Source organism: Carassius gibelio, chromosome A15 (genome assembly GCF_023724105.1).
Source record: "Carassius gibelio isolate Cgi1373 ecotype wild population from Czech Republic chromosome A15, carGib1.2-hapl.c, whole genome shotgun sequence".
In the NCBI taxonomy this organism is placed as follows: Eukaryota; Metazoa; Chordata; class Actinopteri; order Cypriniformes; family Cyprinidae; genus Carassius; species Carassius gibelio.
The window spans coordinates 5784017-5802711 of NC_068385.1; the positions used below are offsets into that span (position 1 = coordinate 5784017).

The following is an 18695-nucleotide window of genomic DNA, read 5'->3' on the forward strand; positions in this document are numbered from 1 at the left end:
ACATCATTTCATTAGGCCACATGTGAGTCGTCAAGGCCAGCGTGTAGGTCCTGAGCGGAGAAAGAAGGAGCGCGGGAGACAGATACATCGCTCACCTGCGAGAGCAGAGGCCATTAATTGGCCTCTGGTGCCTGCTGTGCCCCGTCAGACACTGACAATTTATTATCTGCACTTAGGAGACCATCCATCCCAACTTCCACCGCGCCGCACTGCAGGGGTTAACGTGATGGATTGCATTCTCAAGACATTCCTTCGTGCTTTCTTTTTGTTTCTTATTCTCTCTCGCTCTCACAGCCTTATACACATATATATGGACACACTCACTCTGAGGATCAGAGAACACGTGTGGCACTCCTTACGGATGCAAATACTCTGTGCATCCATTGAGAGTCGCCCATCATGCAAACATGTACAGCTTATTTTGTTCTGTTGACAGTCTCTGCTACCTGGCTCAACCTGTCTGATTGACAATGAAATGCCAAGTGAAACGATAATGAATGGTATGCCTCAACGATTTTACAAAAAATACCGAACATACGATAGGATGTAATCAAATGATTCAATATAATTGACTAATTATTTTACTATTATTTTGCATGAAGCTTATTTGATCTTTTCTATCACGCCAAAAGACCATCTAAAGCTAATAAAAAAAAATTGTAAAACTTAATGGTGGTGGTGCACATTAAAAATACACATTAAAAAATATTAATATATATGTGTGCATATGTGTGTGTATATGTGTGTATATGTGTATATATATATATATATATATATATATATATATATATATATATGCAGTGATGGGAATAACGGCGTTATAAATAACGGCGTTACTAACGGCATTACTTTTTCCAGTAACGAGTAATCTAATTGATTACTCTTCTCATCTTAATAACGCCGTTACCGTTACTGCCAAAAAATGCGGCGCGTTACTATAACTGATGATGAAGCTGTTTTTTTTTTTTCATCAGACCAACTAGATCTCTGAGCGAGAGGCAAATTCTTTTTTTTACTGTTCTTCCTTGGTTAGTGGGCAGAGCACGAGACAAGCGCATAAATGCTGACGATTGGCTGAGGTAGAGTAAAATTTCATTGTAAGCCAATCAGAGGTAGAGTTGGGCGGGTTTTCGAAAGCACGCATAGTAGTGATGGGAATTCGGCTCTTTTGACTCAGCTCACTGAAAAGAGCCGGCTCTTTGGCTCACAAACGGCTCTTTAAATGACTTTGACTATAATATTTCAATTTTTATTACATAATTATTTAATTTCTATAGGCTAAATTTGAAAAAATAGAGTTGGCTCTTCAGATATGCGAGCCAGCTCCCGAAGTTCAACTAAAAAAGCCGGCTCTTAGAGTCGGCTCATTCGCAAATCGCGAACGACTCATCAAAAGCTCATTCGCGAACGAGTCGATCCATCATCACTAACGCTCATTCGCGAACGACCCATCATCGGACAGGACAGGACACACAACGAACAACACAAGCCAGTCAGTCAACGAGAGACAGGTATGGCGACGAGCCCAAATAATCCAAAAGTAGCCTTCTCTAAATAGAAGTATATACATTACTTTTTCCTTCAAGAAATTAAAGAAACAATAAAAGGAAATATCAAAAGTTCCCAAAAATCTATCGTGTTATTTGCATTGATCCACTATATAAACATAATATCTACATACATGCCATTTGATTGGAGGCTAGTCTCACTTTGTCCCACAGCAACTTTTTTTTTAGATGTGTGTACAATGTTTCATGTTTCTGTTAATAATGTATTGTATTAAGTGTCCATTTCATTATAATATTCAGATTTATCATAAATAATTGAACATGCACATGTATTTTAAGTTCCTTTAAAGAGGGGTAGAGGTGGGGTCACGTTTGAGCATTTAAAATTTAATTTTACTTGAAAGTAACGCAATAGTTACTTTCTTAAGTAACTAGTTACTTTAAAAATTTGTAACTGAGTTACTAATTTAGTTACTTTTTGGAAGAAGTAACTAGTAACTGTAACTAATTACTTTTTAAAAGTAACTTGCCCAACACTGTATATATATATATATATATATATATATATATATGTTATCGGCCACTTTATGTTTTTACAGTCTCTAATTTGTCCTCAATACAGCTCTCTATTCCATTTAAAATCTCTATTCGCTGTATTGCCACTGTTTTATCAGTTACGGATTGCATCTTTGGGTTAAGTGCTGATGATTTTCAGAGGTCATGGAAGAGCTGGTGAATTCTTGACAGATGACATTTGATCCTTTATTAGGGACAGTTTGACGTACAGTAATAAAATAGGCTCCTGCAGTGAAACATGAATCAGAGCCACATGACGGATGTGCTCTGTCTTAACTATTACTTCCCAGCCTCATAACAGCCATGAGCTAATCAGCAAGTCCTCACAGGCCTCACTGTACAACAGACAAGGATTAGAACAACTCCATCATTCATCGTCACAAGCAGAAAACACTGCTCAGTAGCCAGAAATCAACACCAACTCCTCATGTGTCAACGCTCTTGGGCAAAAACATCCGTTTCCTCTGTCAATCTACAGTTGGGATTGTCGCCATGTCCTTCAACGGCACTTGAAATCTTCCAGCTGATTGTAAAGCTCCGTGGTTAAGACTCAAATTGCTGACTATGCCCAAAACAAAAGCCATCCTTGACACGCTTTTCTTCAGATCTAATGATAGCACATACTTTTACAATCCCTAGCATGATTACAGAACTCTGTACCGGGGCACAAACAGGAAGAGTTTGTGTTTCTCCGTCTCTGAGAGAAAATGAGCCCTACCATGAATTTCGAACCACGACCCTTGACCTTTCTCCCTACAGGTGCTTGTTAATGCACTACACTGTTTCCTCAATGAGCAGATGCCTCTCAGCAGTGGTGCGTCCCACAGCTAATTCTCAGAGCAGCTCCATCCGAATTCAATACAAGCAAGGCACATGGGAAAGGGGTCCATCTTTTCCCCGAATTAATTTCCTTCATCCGACAATCCTCCTCTCTGTCTCAGCTCGCTGATAGACACGATTTAAGCTGTTTATTCTTGATTACATTAATCAAGCAATCACTTCATCTGTAATCACTAGACATGAAAAGTCTAATCTGTTGCCTTATGTTTTATTTATTCAGTTGCATTTGTAAATCCATCTAGTTACTCTAATGCTCTCTCTCACTCCACGTATGCAGAATTGCACAACATAATCACAGAAAGTTAGTCCCATGACCATTTTTAAGCTGAAGTGTGTCACTTATGGACCAAACACAAAATAATAATTTTTCAAATAGGTTTTGTTTGGCATAAGGTGAGCAAACAAATAGTCACACCCCCAAACTCATGCCATTGGTTGAGCTAATGATGAATTGTGTGGATGCTCAAACAAACTGCATTTATGAATGAATGAATAAATGAATGAATGAATTAATTAATTAATGAATGGGATAGTTCACTACAAAATGAAAATTCTGTCATCAGTTACTCACCTTCAATGAGCCCTGAAACCAGTATGAGTTTCTTTCTTCGGTTGAACACAAGAGATATTTTGAAGAATGTAACCAAACAATAGCTGGTATCCATTGACTTCCACAGTATGGGGGGAAAATACCATGTAAGTCAATGGCTACCAGCAACTGTTTGGTTAATAACTAGAGTTGTTCCGATTCCGATACTAGTATCGGAAATATCTCCGATACCACAACAAATTCTGGCATCGGCATCGGCGAGTACATGAACCCATATACCGATCCGATACCATTTTCTTAAAAAAGACCTAGTTATGACCGCAAGCTTTGCCTAACCGCTGCACGGTTCTTCTTCGCTGCTCAAAATGCATTGAAAACACAGGAAGTTGTGCTGTGTTGCCACAAGCAACCCCTGTTTAGAGCAGCGAAGAAGAAATGAAAACGCGTTAGCAGCCCTTATCTATATATGACTGGATCACTCATCACATTCTAAACTGCCAAAAGACAGTGAAGCCGCTACTATATTATAGATCAGTGGTTAGCAGTATGTCTCTGTAGTACCGGTAGTTACAGACTCTCGAGTATATTCAGTACCGGCAACTGCGTTCAGTCGCTTCCGTGTAAGTCAAAACGCAGGGCTCCAGACAGTAGCCGAATATATACTAGTGTCTGTGAATATTAAACTGCAAAATACTATTTAAATATTACTCCCGCAAAATCTACATCTCTGTGGGTGACTGGCACAGATGCGCGAGAGCTCGCTGTTTTGTAGTCTCTGCTGTGTGTCATGAGGACACGAACGCATAAACCGTCACTTCATGAGAATTTACCGTTTCATTTGAGAATACTGTCATATCATAAACACAGACACTCAAAGATCTTCATGGCAGCCCATTAAAATAAATGTTTGGTTTACATGAGTAAATTGACAATATATAAAGCTACTGTTGTAGCCTACAGTAATAATAATACATCTCTATAATAATAATAATTATGCCTAGATGGTTGCTTGTTTTTTACTTGTTTTTTACTTGTTAGAGATTATCTGATTAATAGATCTTTTTTTATATTCCTAGACTTATTTGTTGCAGTTTTTTTATACAGTTATATTGTAAAACTTAAATACCTTTTTTAGTTTGCGGTGTTAGATTTTTGGCTGCATTTGAAGTTCTTTTTTGCATAAGAAAATAAATAATACTGTCAAATTCATGTTAGATAATAAAAATACTGTAATAAATACAGTAGTTCACCATGTATTTGTTCATGTTTTATTGAGGGATCTGTCTGAAGCACACCATAAAAAAATTCTAGCAATTTACACAGGGCTAGTAGTATATACAGCTGTATATACAGATATACACCCAGGTATCGGATCAGTACTCGGTATCGGCCGATACCCTGAGCCCAGGTATCGGAATCGGTATCGGGAAGAGAAAAAGGGTATCGGAACATCTCTATTAATAACATTCTTCAAAATATCTTCTTGTGTTCAACATAAGGAACAACGGAAAGGTAAGTAAATTATATATTTAAAAAAAAAATCAATTTAGGGTCAACTATCCCTTTAATACTGCCATTATGTATACAGTTCTTGATGAAATCAAGTGAGAAACAGCTTACTTTTACACTGAAAAAGAATTGGTGTATAACAATGAAATTGCTAGAAAAATTTCCCAAATCATAACAAAGAATCGACAAAGACTGAACTAAACATAACATTTTTGAGCAGTAAGATTGGAAAAGTAGTGTACAGTCTAGTTGTCTCTGAATATAAGCTGAATGAAGAGAAAGTATTTAAAAAGTGCTTTTTAAAAAATTATACACTTGAGTTTAAAAGTATATTCTTCCAGGTTTTAACTTGAACACAATTACTTCAGGCTCAAGGATAATCACAAAGCAAACTAAAGCAATAAAATAAAGCAATCAACGGTTTAAGTCATAACAGGCTCATAAACCAGACTGTCTCTTTAAATCATCATGTTAAAGCAACATTGCAACCAGACGCATTCACAGTCAATGGGACCTGCCTGACAGGGAAGTTTCCTTAAAGAAGCAGAGCGCAGTGAGCACCAGGTCTATACTGACATGCTCAAAACCCCAAATAAATAAAGGGAATCCAGTTTGATGTGTGACAGTGTCGCTAGGTTTGCAGATAAAGAGGTTCAGAGTTTGTTTTAGTCAGTTATTTGTGAAGAAAGAGGATCAGGGGCAACGTCAACTGGGATTATGCAGGTCTATTACATTCGGCTTAAGGTTTCTGTCACAATCTCTGCTCAGAGCAGTTTCACCCGGGCCTGCCAGAGGCTGGACACTGAAGGAGGGACAAGTGAGCTCAATATGGGATAGCCTCGGCACAGCTGTGGGATGGTTTAAACCAAGCAACCGGAAATAAGAGCATACAAATATAGAAATTTATGACTTGAATGATTAATCATTAATGAAAGTCAATGATTGACAATGAGAACGTGAATGTAAAAACATATATAATATGATAAAAGGAATGGAGGAATAATAAAATGATATAAACTTCAAGTGCCAAAAATGCTTGGTTAAATCAACAAATTATTTTCTTATTCACGAGAACAAGACAAACAGGTTTATCATAACCACAAAAAACATTAAGGAAGCAAGGAATCTACCATGTACCTCAAAGTTGGTGCTTCAAAATTATTTTTAGCACAAAGAATACATTAAAATACATTTCTACAGGGTTCCACACTTCCTAACCAAAGATTTACATGACTTTTCCAGCCAGGAACCAAGAGAGCGCTGTTTTTTAACTCATGCTGACTGAAGTAAAAATTACATAAGCTTTGATTTAGCATATAATCACTGGAGGCACACTGACATGAGAGCATCATCAGGAAAGACGAAACCGTTCTCATCGTCCACTTGTCCTATGCAAAAACTTTAAAAAGTAGTGTAAAAATTGGCTGGAGGTTCCTCAAAGACAGATTTTAAATACCATGGCAAATAAAAGTTACTCCTCAAGCACGGTCAGGATACTTAGTCTAATGCTCTCGTATGCTTCACTAAAGTCTGTGGAAACATCGTGATCTTAGAGCAAAGTAAACGTTATGATTCTTAAGCAAGCATGCCAAGATAATGCCTTTCAGTTACATTAACAGAGCATGATAAATGCGAGGATACAGTTTACAAAAACAACTTCGAGAAAACTTCGTCAAGTAGCATTTGTAAATGATACAGTTAAGACACAATTAAAACAGAATCACGTTAACAGGTACGGAAATTAATAACTTTCACCACAGCATCGAAAGACTCGGAAATGTCAAGCGGTCACACCATTCCACTGAAACCACAACTAAAGGTGTTTTTTTTTTTGTTTTGTTTTTTTTAAGAAACTTTGCTCAGAGTCCTTGTTCTAAATGTACGTACCTGTGCAAACGTGTATAACTGCGATAAAAAGCACGGATCCAATAACTCTCCCCGTCATCGTTCAAATATTCGCTTTTAGAGCTGTGTGTAATCCGCAAAATAATAATAAATCAGATTTTTGTGTTGTTTTGATCCTTCATAATATCCAAATGCAATATGTTTCGGTTTTCCAGAATACTTTAGTTTTCCACAAATTTGCTGATTTTTTTTTTATAGGTCTCCAATAGCCTGATAGTAATCCAGTTTATTTGTATTCAAACACGCACTCCATGAGTCCAAAATGAATGAAAAGTTCAAAATCAATCGAAAAAAAAAAAAGTTTAAATAAGCCTTGCAATGTTTTGAAATGACCTCCAGAGAATAATAATTCTTCAAGCGCAGAGTTGGTCACTTTGTATCCGCTGATCGCATCCCAAAAGATCCCATAGAAAGCCAGTGATAAGAAACGAACTCGAACTCTTTTCTAAAGTTTTAAAGGTAATAAGGTCCCCAGCCTAGAAAAGCGACCAGTGTCACATCATTCAGAAACAACGTGAAGAATTCATTTCGAACTCAGAAACTTCAGTTTCCACTGGAACAGCAGAAGCTGATGCTGAACAATTTGCTGACTGAAGTCCATTGGATATAGATCACTTCCACTTTTCCATTGCTTTGTTAATTCAAATGTAATTCCAATATCTCCCCTCTTTTGTTTTTTTTTTCTCTTCTTTCAGTTCTTCCCCTCGGTGTTTTAATATTAGGATCTATGTATTAAGGTCCCCCGTCACTTCGGGCTGAGGGGATTTGAAACAACGGTACTTCATTCAAACGGCATGAATAGTAAACGGCATGGTATGTCCCAGGCTCCCCCTCCGAGGACTGAAGGATGGATTGTTCCTAGGGAGAATTTACTTCAGTGTTGCCAGCTCCGCTTACAAGCGACTTCAATTTTTCACAAAGTCTTTTAATTAAATTATTAATAAAACGAGTGCACTTCGTATTTCTCAAATATGTAAAACAATTAGTAGAATATAAAAAATAAATAAATAAATATATGGCTTGCTTTTTCGTCTTATTTCCAGATGAATTCCATACATTAGCCATATGAGCAATTTTAATTATTTTTGTAAAAGGATATATATTATTAAAAATACATTTTATTTAAAGGTTTAGCTCAACATAATATAGACTGTGTATTGTTATAGACTGTGTAGAACGTGTATTGTATGCAAGTTTGAATGAAATTAATTAAATCGTGTATTTACACTGTTACAGGTTTCCAGTGAAATCTGGCAACAATTATTTACCTCTTCGGTGCGGCATCGCCTATGAAAGAAACGGTTTCCTCAAGTCAAGAGTATGTATTATCAAACTTTAACTGCTTTAAGCTTTAAAAGGTATTCACCGTGTTTGTGAAACAGAGTAATTTGCTCTTCATTATTTTAAAAGGCGACGCGTTTACGTGGATTTACGGAGAAGTTCATATGCATATATTTTGGAAAAGCGGATTGAAATTGGTTCATGTGTGTGTTTGTCTTTATCTACAAAATTGCATTTGTTAAACTCATATGCCTCTATTAAGGCTGTGGTTTATAAATGTTTCTGTTTTACTTAAGAAATAATCGTATTAAAGCAGTGGCTGTACTGGGATGTGTGAGTCTCCGCATTCAGCTGCCACACGCGTCATCCGTAACCCAACAGCGCCCTCTGCTGTCTCCAGTACACTGCAGACAATTTCAAAGAGAGGTTTAGAATCTGAAAGTATACAGTTATAGGAACATAAAAAAAGATGTAATTTTGTGAATTTACAATTTCATACCTTAAATCTAAAAGTCCATTCTAATTATAATGAATGTCCATTTGCACACATGTTCCTATCCCTTATTTTGTAGGTTTCCATCCCTGTTTTCGTTCACTGGGCCTCTTAAAATCAACACAAAGCTGTTGCACACACATGCATTTCTCATCAAAATTCACCTCAGCTCCAATGAATTGACAAAATTACATGTAAACAAATAATCCACTACAACCAATATACTAACAGAAAAAAGTGCAATTTTGAGTAAAATGCACAACCTCTTGCAAAACTCTGAGCCATATCAATATACTCAAGCAAGGAGCTAAAGCCAAATCCTAAAATTGCCCCTGAGCTTTTACCTTTTTCTTAATATAAAAGGCAGTTAAAAGCAGACAGGACTATGAATAATTATCTTATTTGCAACTTAATAAAATTTTTAATATACAGTGTAGTACTACCAGTGAAAATTTTGGATATATATCTAATTTTGAGTAGTTTCCACATTTTAGAAAAAGTATTAAAACTATGAAATAAGAACACAAATGCCATGGGAAATTATGCAGTGAACAAAAAACATTTATTTTAGATTGTTCACCACAAATACACTCTCTGTTCAAAGTTATCCATTTAAAAATGCATTCAAGTCTATTGATCCAAAGGTTTTAACTTCACAAACAAAGACATTAACATTTGAACATCTGAAACAAATTCAGTGCAGTGTCTAATCTTTCCACTGGTAGTATGACAAATAAAAAGCCCACATTAACCCAAAAACACTATGCAGGCATAGCCCTAAACTACAAAACAACAGTTCCTGACCTTCACCAGTCCTCATATACTAGTGGCTGTTGGCTGTCAGATCCAACATCTGAGCCAAACATCCATCCTTCACCTGTCCTCTGAGAACACAGAAGGACAGCCAAACTACAATATTCCTGTTCCTCTACAACAAACCTCCAGTGTAGCGTTTCCAAAATCCTCAAAAAAGAAAAGAGAAAGAAAAACAGCTAATTGATTTAACACATTGTTCCTTTGAGTGCTAAACCCTCATCAAGAGCTCAACATTTCTGAGCAGCATGAAACAGTTTGTACAGCGACTCTGAATCAGCATACAAACTCATAAAACTCCAGGCATGATTCTATTCTAATCTAACCCTCATGTCAGACACATGAATTTATTGTGAACTTACTCTGGAGGACCTGGAAGCATTTATGCGCCTTGCTGTTGTGATGACGAGGACTCGTGGGGCCGTGATGGGCTCCTAGCGAGCTTCCTCGTAGACGCTTACACCAACGGTTTGATGGGTTCCTGAGGCTTGCATGACGAGGGACTCCTGGAGTTCTTCCATGTTGGATGCCCATCATGACAAACATCACCAAAACAGAAACAACCGGAGTGATGGCCTCCATGGTGGAAGCTTTCTGAATTTATTAGATTATCTTCAAGTCTGCTAAATGATGCTGCTAAATGAATATACTTCAACACATTAACCTTTCTCCATCAGATGACCTTCTGGAATCCAAGGGTTATCCAAAAATAAAACAATCCATTACGTATTATAACTCCAAACACACTTTAAATACCAGTTTTTAATCCCAGTCTTCCCAAAACCAAATATAACCTCGTCATTCCCTCTCATGGATGCTTTATTTCTCATCTCACAACGTTTTTAATGAGCCAGGCGCAAACAGAGACACTATAGACACTACTATATGGTCAGCGAGGGCCACTCCCCTTTTTTGGGTCTCTTACACATAATAACCTTTATCCTGTTTGCTCTGTAATTCTCCGTTTGATATTCAAAGCATGTTTTGGTGGATGTTCTCTCTATTCTTGTGATGCTTCTGTGTGGGTAAGAAAAGAAGGGGTCCCTTTCAGACTCCATGCTGGGGCATCAACCCTGGGACGTATCAGTATGGGGGCGAGGGATTGACACACGCAGCGAGAGAGAGAGAAACACATTCCCTTTCCCCCTGACTAAGACTATTTTACGCCTCCTTTTCAAGCAGCATCACCTAACAAAACAGCACAGGCTAAAACAAAAACATTCTCCATGAACAATACCCCCCATAGAGAAGAAAAGCCCGCTTTCCAAACATGAGAGAGGAAAATGTCACATTTTTATCTCATCGGGGAGTAGCAGTGCATCTTGGGATTTCATGCAGGAAATCTTGGGCAAGATTAGAGGGGTGTTTTGCAGATTTGTTTGTTAACACTGTATTAATCAGCTGAATCCTTTTAAAAGAACTAATATAGTTTATTTATAGTGTGAGGAAGACCGTAGTAAATTGCCTGTTGGCTGTTAGTGCTCCCCTATTCGAATATTATCCTCTACCATTCCTTACCAAAACATTCAGATGTTGTCCTTGGGAACAAAATCATGTTTATTTATTTACAGACTTCATTTAAAATTCAATATACAATGCTGAAAACTTCCTTTCCACTCCAGGTGCTGAAAACAGATACGATGCTCAAAAGAACAGAATTGGGTTTCTTACCTAACTTCCTATTCTAAACCATTGTGAGATGACTGTGGTCGAAGTCTTTGGAGAAAATGTTTTTCTAATCCCATAAAAAGCTCTTACAGTGAGTTATTTGTCCTCATAAAAGAGAGGACAAAGGAAGAAAAAAAAAAAGATAATCTCAGGGGATCATCCAAAAAAAGTCGTCAGGAAGATACAAATCATCTGCAGTGTCACCGTATTAACCCAGCTATAAGGAAAGACAGTGATGTACAGGAATACAGATCACACAGCTGCCTGTCTGCCATCATGCATACAGAGCAGCTCCATATGGGCACTGACAAATCTGTTCAGACCTCAGACGAGGAGTGAATCCTGCGAGGACGTCGCTGAGCTTCTACCCTTAGACCTCTAACACAAGGCCACACTGGCTGGGAAACACTGTGGGGCGCTAAGTGCTCCCCTGTCATTCCCTGAGATTCCTCCAAGCAGAAAACTTCTGTGACTTGTCAGCCTGGCTAAGAAACAACCAAGCTTGGTTTAGGACATCTTTCAGGACATCTTCAGCGCAAGTGTTTTCACTGGGAAAGAATGCCTTGTAGAAGGGGCCATCTGGGCTGCAACCAGATCAAAAACATCAACCGAAAAAAGTTTTAACAACAAGAAAATGCTTTTAATCAATGCTGAAATATTTTAAAGGACAAACAAAGTTTCAGAAAGGTGAGGCACAACAGAGCTACACATTTCTCGGGCAAACAATAAAATGCAAAAATACATCAGACAGTAACGCGCACAACGAATGAAGGACTAGAATTGCACAAAAACAGCATAAAAGGACATTCTCTTCATTGATTGCAAACCCTGTGTTGTGCGCTCAGACATGGGGGTGGAGGGGTTGGGGGGCAAGCTTAACAAATCTGTTTTTGTTTTGCCATTCAGAGAGGCCCTCCATGTAGAACCCTGCCACAACTAACATGAAAAAAATGAGGGAAGTGCAAAAGAACAAGAGCTTTGCATTACGCCACTAATGGGAGACACAAAAGCTTGGCTAGTGGGTAAACAGACTGTTGCATTTCTGTTCGCCTGCGTGGGCTGAATCGCCTTTAGCACCCAGTATCTTTTCTAGAGACAGAGACTAGCAATTGACTGGGAGAGACTGAGGCATGAGAGTGGTGAAGATCACAATTAAAAATGCACAACAGTATGAATCTGTGTCTCACCTGTGTATTGGTGAAACAACTAAATTGAACTGGTTATGTGGTTTAACATGTGCTGACATCGAGCCACCACATCTAATGTGCACAATGCCATGCATGAGTGCAACAGGAGTAACAGGCCGACAGGATCCAGATACATTAACAAAGAAACAATGGTGTCTCAGATGACTATGGGACTTTTTTTAGCTTGTCCCAATCTCTAACTACCCTCATCAGAAAGAAGCATGTCCCGCTGCTCTCCCCATATCATTTATATAGACTGGCAAGAACAAGATGCATTGTGTTTTCATGCCTAATTGGCTTAATTGGTTTACTGGTTGGAGAAGCTTAAATGAAAGGAAAAGCTGTCTAAGAGAAACTGAGCCAAGTAGTGCCTTTGTCTTTGGCTTCCATGTGCCCTCCCCACCTTCACAACAGGGGATTCGACCAATCGGTGCCTCGCAAGCTGTTGGACAAGACCCTCACCAGCAGTCCGGCTGAATTATTAACGCAGCCCCGCAGAGCAGGAGCGGGAACAAACCTGGGGAACTTTATACTACACTTCAGCAAGGACAACTGGATATTCCTCAATCAAAGCTTATGTATCCCAAGTAATGATTAAATCATGACTATGCAGAAAGAACAAGTGGCACTTTTGCTGATTGTTCCCATATTACCCTTGATACAAACACAGGGTCTTGCAGCACCAACAAAAAATTGGAATTAACTGCCAATCTTTGGGACAAAAGGAAGAATGTCATCACACTTCAACACATCAGAGTTGTGGATCTATAATTTGGTTGGTCTTTGCAAAGGTGTGTTGCTCGACAGTTCCTCCACCCTTTTTCCAGCTTACAAAAACCCTAGAAACCAAGATCCCGCATTTAATTCAGCACCAGAAAATCAGTCTCAAATGGAGTCGAAAATGTTCATTCTAACAGAGTGGAGCTAGTATAGCTTTTGACTGGTTAGAATGACGCAACTGGACTAACTAATATATTGAAAACCCTGCATTTCAGATTGATTTAATTTATCTGGAACGCACACGGTGCTTCGTTCTGATTTACGGAGAAACTGACATATTCTTGAGCATTTACTTTCCAAATCACATTGGCGTACAAAAACATCTCCTACTGCGTGTGTGAATTAATATATTTCTCTGAAGCGGATTTATCTGCACCACAAACGGGTGGATTTACAACATGTTTGAAATGGTCTAACACCTGGAACTCACATGTGAGATAGATCTCTTCAGTAATGCCCAAAAAAGTTACTTTTTACTCTCCTTCCCACATGCTCCAATGTTCAACCTCCCAAACTTCTTACATTCCCTCTCTCACGTCCTCTGCATTTGAAAGCATGTCCTTCCACCGACAGAAACACCGCAAGGGTTCTTTCTGTCTCCCTGCTGCCGTCAGCTGCCAAAACATGCAGGTTGCAGCGATGAGCACTATAAATATGATGTACAGCTTATGGGGTGCCACTGACCTCACAACACATGCCGAAGGAGTGCGGGGGAGCAGGTGCCATGCAGATTTATGACACTCAGCGAGAACTTTCACCCTCCATGTACTCTCATGCCCCAGCGAGCAGAGAGTCCAGCTTGTGATGACTAAACAAACTCACTCCTCCATGACAAAACCACATGTGAGAGAAATACAGTGTAAATGTAAAATGTGCAATTGTTTGGATGCACTTTCATAACTTTGCCTCTGGCCACTGACACCTGGCACAGGTGAAAATTCTCCAGCCACCCTCTTGTTTGGGAAGTTTTGGAGAGTTTTAAAGTACTCTTGTTGAGTTATTCAATGATTTTGGGGGGGGGGATTTTCTGCCATATTCAAGTAAACTGATGTGGAATGTGGAAATTGCATTTTAAATATAGCGTTGCTACCAATTGGCTAGTCGGATGTGCGTCAGAATTTTTCTAAGCTACATGTCAGCATTTCTAAATATGCTGGTTTGGAACCAGCAAGAGTATTTTATAGTGTTTTTTTTTTAATCTGCCAGTCATGTGCAAACTCATTTGACAGTCATGAGGGGACCATATGGACCTCCAGACTCAACACCGAAGGGGGGTCATTGAACATTCTTTTCCCTCAAGATTAAAAATTACTACTTATTTGGAATTTTGAAAGCCATTTAATTTTGTGTACCAAATAGCGCTTAGCTAGCATTTGGCAACAAAGAGACAATTTTGTATTCCTTCACCCATACTAATCTCAGCTGCAATAATAAACACATTTAAATTCTTTATCCCATGCCAAACAGACGTGTTGCAGAATAATGAGAACCTCAACACCACCAGCTTCTTATCTCCAACAAGTCCGCTCCTTTCATTCTCCACAGCACTCCAGCCACTCTCAACAGAATTAGCCTGGTTCAGCATTGAGAGTTTAGTCTGATGGCCCTATTTCCTGGGAGATGGGCTGAGTAAAGCTCCAGGATTTGTGATGAAAAGAGATTTGAAAATGAATATAAGAAGAGCCCACATCCTCTCCTCTTGTGACGAAAACCCTCTGGTTGACTGCGGTGGAGGTAATTACATCTCAAGTGGGATCGGACCTAAAGGAAGGACCCGCATTTGCCATGGTTTCCACCCTTGGGAGAAGCAAACGCTTTGTGGGGAATATGCTTTGTGGATAAGCTCCATTGTAAGAGTGCTTGTGTTCCACGAAGGGTGGAAAAATGTAACTCTAAACATGTGGGAGATTTGCATTTGCATGCCCTTGAGGCAGAAGCCATGGCCCTAATAATACAAGGCATTAGGAAGGCGGTCATACTAATGATTGTGGGGCCTTCAAAGTCAGGACTCTAAGGCCTGGGCAGGACCCCATTATGAGGATGCACAGGAGACGGGACTAATTCAGTCTCAGACTGTCACGCCCAGAAAACCAGGTGCATTTGGAAACATCACAGCATGATAATATTTGCAGCACTGTTGCATCAAGATGAAGACTACATATCACAAACAGATTAAATATTTTATCATACCACCCAATAAATAGATTTTCAATATATTTCAAAGATTCAGTCTTCAATAAGAGGCACGGAAAGCTTTTATAGCATACACATGAAATGCAAAAGTTGTCTGGACTAACATTTTCCTACAGTCTCTGTTTCAAAAAGTTTAATAAACAGACTGTTAGTGCTCTCACAAGAGATTTGTTTGCCTTCACAAACAGTTATACAAGATGAATCCAACATGATGCAACTTTGATGCTCATTTTTGAAGCTAAGGGGTTTCGAGACAAAAATACATGACCATCCTTTGCACAAAAGTAGTCTACAAAGATTACAGCTCTGTTGGAAAGCCTGTTCAGCTGCCTTGTTTCATACTACTTACATAGCCACCTTTTATGACAACACACTAGCTGAAATGGAACATCCTAAGTGACTTATCTGGAACGTTCTACATACACAGAAATGTCATGCACAATTGATTTTAAAACAGGAGAAAAAAGAAAAGGGGTACAGTTCTTTACAGTTCTTATTCTATAGCAATTAAATATATAGATATATAGCAGATATACTATTCTTGGTGCAGGATTGAACATTACATGTAATAAATTTTACACCAAATAATAATATCCAAATTATTTCTAAATGATAATGTGACACTGAAAACTAACGGCTGCTGAAAATTCCTATTATTAAAATAGAAAGCCATTTTTAACTGTAATAATATTCCACAATATCATTAAAAATACTTTTTTAAATCCCACCAACCCCAAACAGAAGACAGGTTCTAAAACAGAGCGAGTAATTTCTATCAAGAGCTCTGTAAATGTTTATAAATGTTTTAAACGTAATTGAATACACATATAAAAAGAGTGTGTTGTGTTTTCTGACAATACATAACATTACAAACCTCTAGCTCTGTAACTGTATTATGAGCTGGGGAAATGTCAGTGGAAAAATGTCCACAGCAATACTCGAACTCTACCTTTTTTCTACCACAGTCAGCCAGGCAGTATCTCTGTCCTTGTGAAATTGTGAAACAAAGTGCTCTCTTGAGGCTGTAGTGTCATTCTCTATGCACTATACCAGCTATTCTCATCTTCCCCAGGATCACCCACGAAGCCAAAGCCGCCTTTCAGAATGTTAGCAAGCTTTCTCCAAACATAACAGCACACACACTGCAGGAGATTCTCTGCTCTGGCCCCCAGGGCCCTAGAAGGTGAACTCTATTTCCACTTAAGCAAAAAGGGTCAGGGATCTCCTCTCGCAGATTGACTCATCTCATCTGAGTGCATTTAATCTGGAAATTGAGGTTCTGGCTGACTCTACACCTTTGTGTCATAAGCATCAGAATGTTCCAGGCATATCTCCCGAAAATAACATAGAAAGGGTGTCCAATTTCCACAGCTTGACTTAAGTAACATTTGTAAAGAACATAAACAGATTATAAATGGGAAAATGTCGCTCAATACAGATGCACTGACAGACTTAAGGTGAAGGTTGTGCAAAGTTCATGGAAACCCAAGCGGAATAAGAGACTCTACAGAAGAACCTGCAATGATTGGATCAGAAACGGGTCATATCTGCATAAAAACATCCATGTTATCACCAGGCAACCCCTCATTTATCTTTCAAAAATGTCAAAAGTTCATGCAAGTATCCTACAACAGAGTAAATATGTTTTAAAGTAATTAATTAATTAAAGTAAATAAGATATTTGAGAGAAGCTCTTCGATGGTAAATACAAAGCAGTATTTTTAGGTAAGAAATAAGCAGCAGTACCTGTATAGCCCAGAGAGTTGTCGTCATCGTGTTCTGCAGTGGGGGCCTCTGTGGCCCTATTGCTAGTCCCCTCCTGAGTCCCCGTGTCTGTTGGAAGTAACACAGACTCTAAGTCCTCGAGCAAAGAATATTGGGCCAACGGCAACATGGTAGCGCCCAAGTATCCCTGATACCAACAGATGAGGAGCACTAGGCTCTGTAGACAGCAACTTTTAAAAGGTCTGCAATTGCAATCTCCAAACTGCATTATGATGTCAAGAAAGCACTTCAATCTTCAAACTCTGAGGTGTTAATCAATTGTTAGCCATTAATCCATTGGAGAATCCCAAGGGTGTAAGTCCTAAATGTGGCCTTTTCCTTCTCTTCACAGGCCTAAAGAGTTGCAGTTAGCCTTGATCGTCTATGTGTATGTCTGAGGAGTGACAATGTGTGGCTTCTTGCAGCGCATGGGCAGAAGTAGGCCGACACACACACACAGAGTCACAGACACACACCCTATTTAGCTCTACATACAGTCATTGACTAAACTAATTCCCCAATCAGCACGTCGCTTTTCTGGAAGACGGACTAACAGCCTCCTCTATGCCTGGTTTAGAAAGGGAGGACTGGGCAGGGGGTGTGGCAGATGCCCCCCATCATGGCGAAGTGTGGGATAAATCAGACTGGAGCCATGCCCACTTCCATTGTTGGGCACTGACGGGGTTAATTTGGGATGAGGGGAGGTGAAGGAGCCTGTTTAATATAAAGGTGCTCAGAATGGGCCAGATGACTGGGAAGCATCCTGTCAGGATCGTGAATGAAGATTGACATAATTTACGGAGAATAAAAGGCAGACAGGCAAAACAAAAGGAAGTCATTGGAGAGCACTTAGAGCTCGGGGAAGTGTGACCACTGTCTGTCCTTTCGTTCACGCTGTCGCTAGATCTCTATAATGAACAGTGCTGCTGTTTCAACTTTTTAAAGGCATTACTGAGTGCTTGAATTATTTTCAGGAGAATTCAAATGCCTGATTTTAGTGTGACTTGGGCAACTTCTGTTGATGCGTTTAGTGAAATGCCACTTTTAGCCTGCGCTATGCTGAGATGGCAGTATCTCAACAAACACCTCGCTGGGTACATTCACAGAATCTCAAGGTCGAGACCATCATGAGACTTTTGGCTAGCTTGTGTTGGAAGCATTAAAGCAGTGAAAATACATGTTTGCACATTTTTAACATTTGTACACTTTTAGCAATGTAAAAGGACACTTTATGAACATTTAACAGCATGCATGCAAACACGTAGAACTCACACATTTACTTGAGTCTGTCTGTTTGTGTATAGACACCATATTGACTTCACCATACCATTAGCGCTTCTGTTCAAACCCCAAAACCTGAGCTCTTTGTGATGCAAATGACTCAATAAATAAGATTTTAATACCAGGTCTACAAGCACAGACATATTTACAGCTTTTAATCAATTAATTTGTACATGCTTGACAAACATAAAACTTGTCTCTGCACAATTTGCTCAACCCACAGAATTCCAAAGAACCGGAATAGCCAACATTCACAAAATTCTACACGACAACTACACACAAATGTATAAGCTTAAAATTGACATTTACATCTATAGATCAGCTATTTGGGATAATATGCATGCAAC

At 39.0% G+C, this 18695-nt stretch overlaps 1 protein-coding gene across 2 annotated transcripts in view; it reads right to left on the reverse strand.

Moving 5' to 3' along the window:
• LOC128029012 (roundabout homolog 1) overlaps window positions 1-18695 on the reverse strand; it is a 236621-nt gene that overhangs the window by 141181 nt on the left and 76745 nt on the right. For both annotated transcript variants that reach the window (XM_052616455.1, XM_052616456.1), the window contains exon 3: window positions 17050-17136. In XM_052616455.1, coding sequence (XP_052472415.1) covers window positions 17050-17136 — 87 coding nt within the window. The remainder of the gene's footprint in view (window positions 1-17049; window positions 17137-18695) is intronic.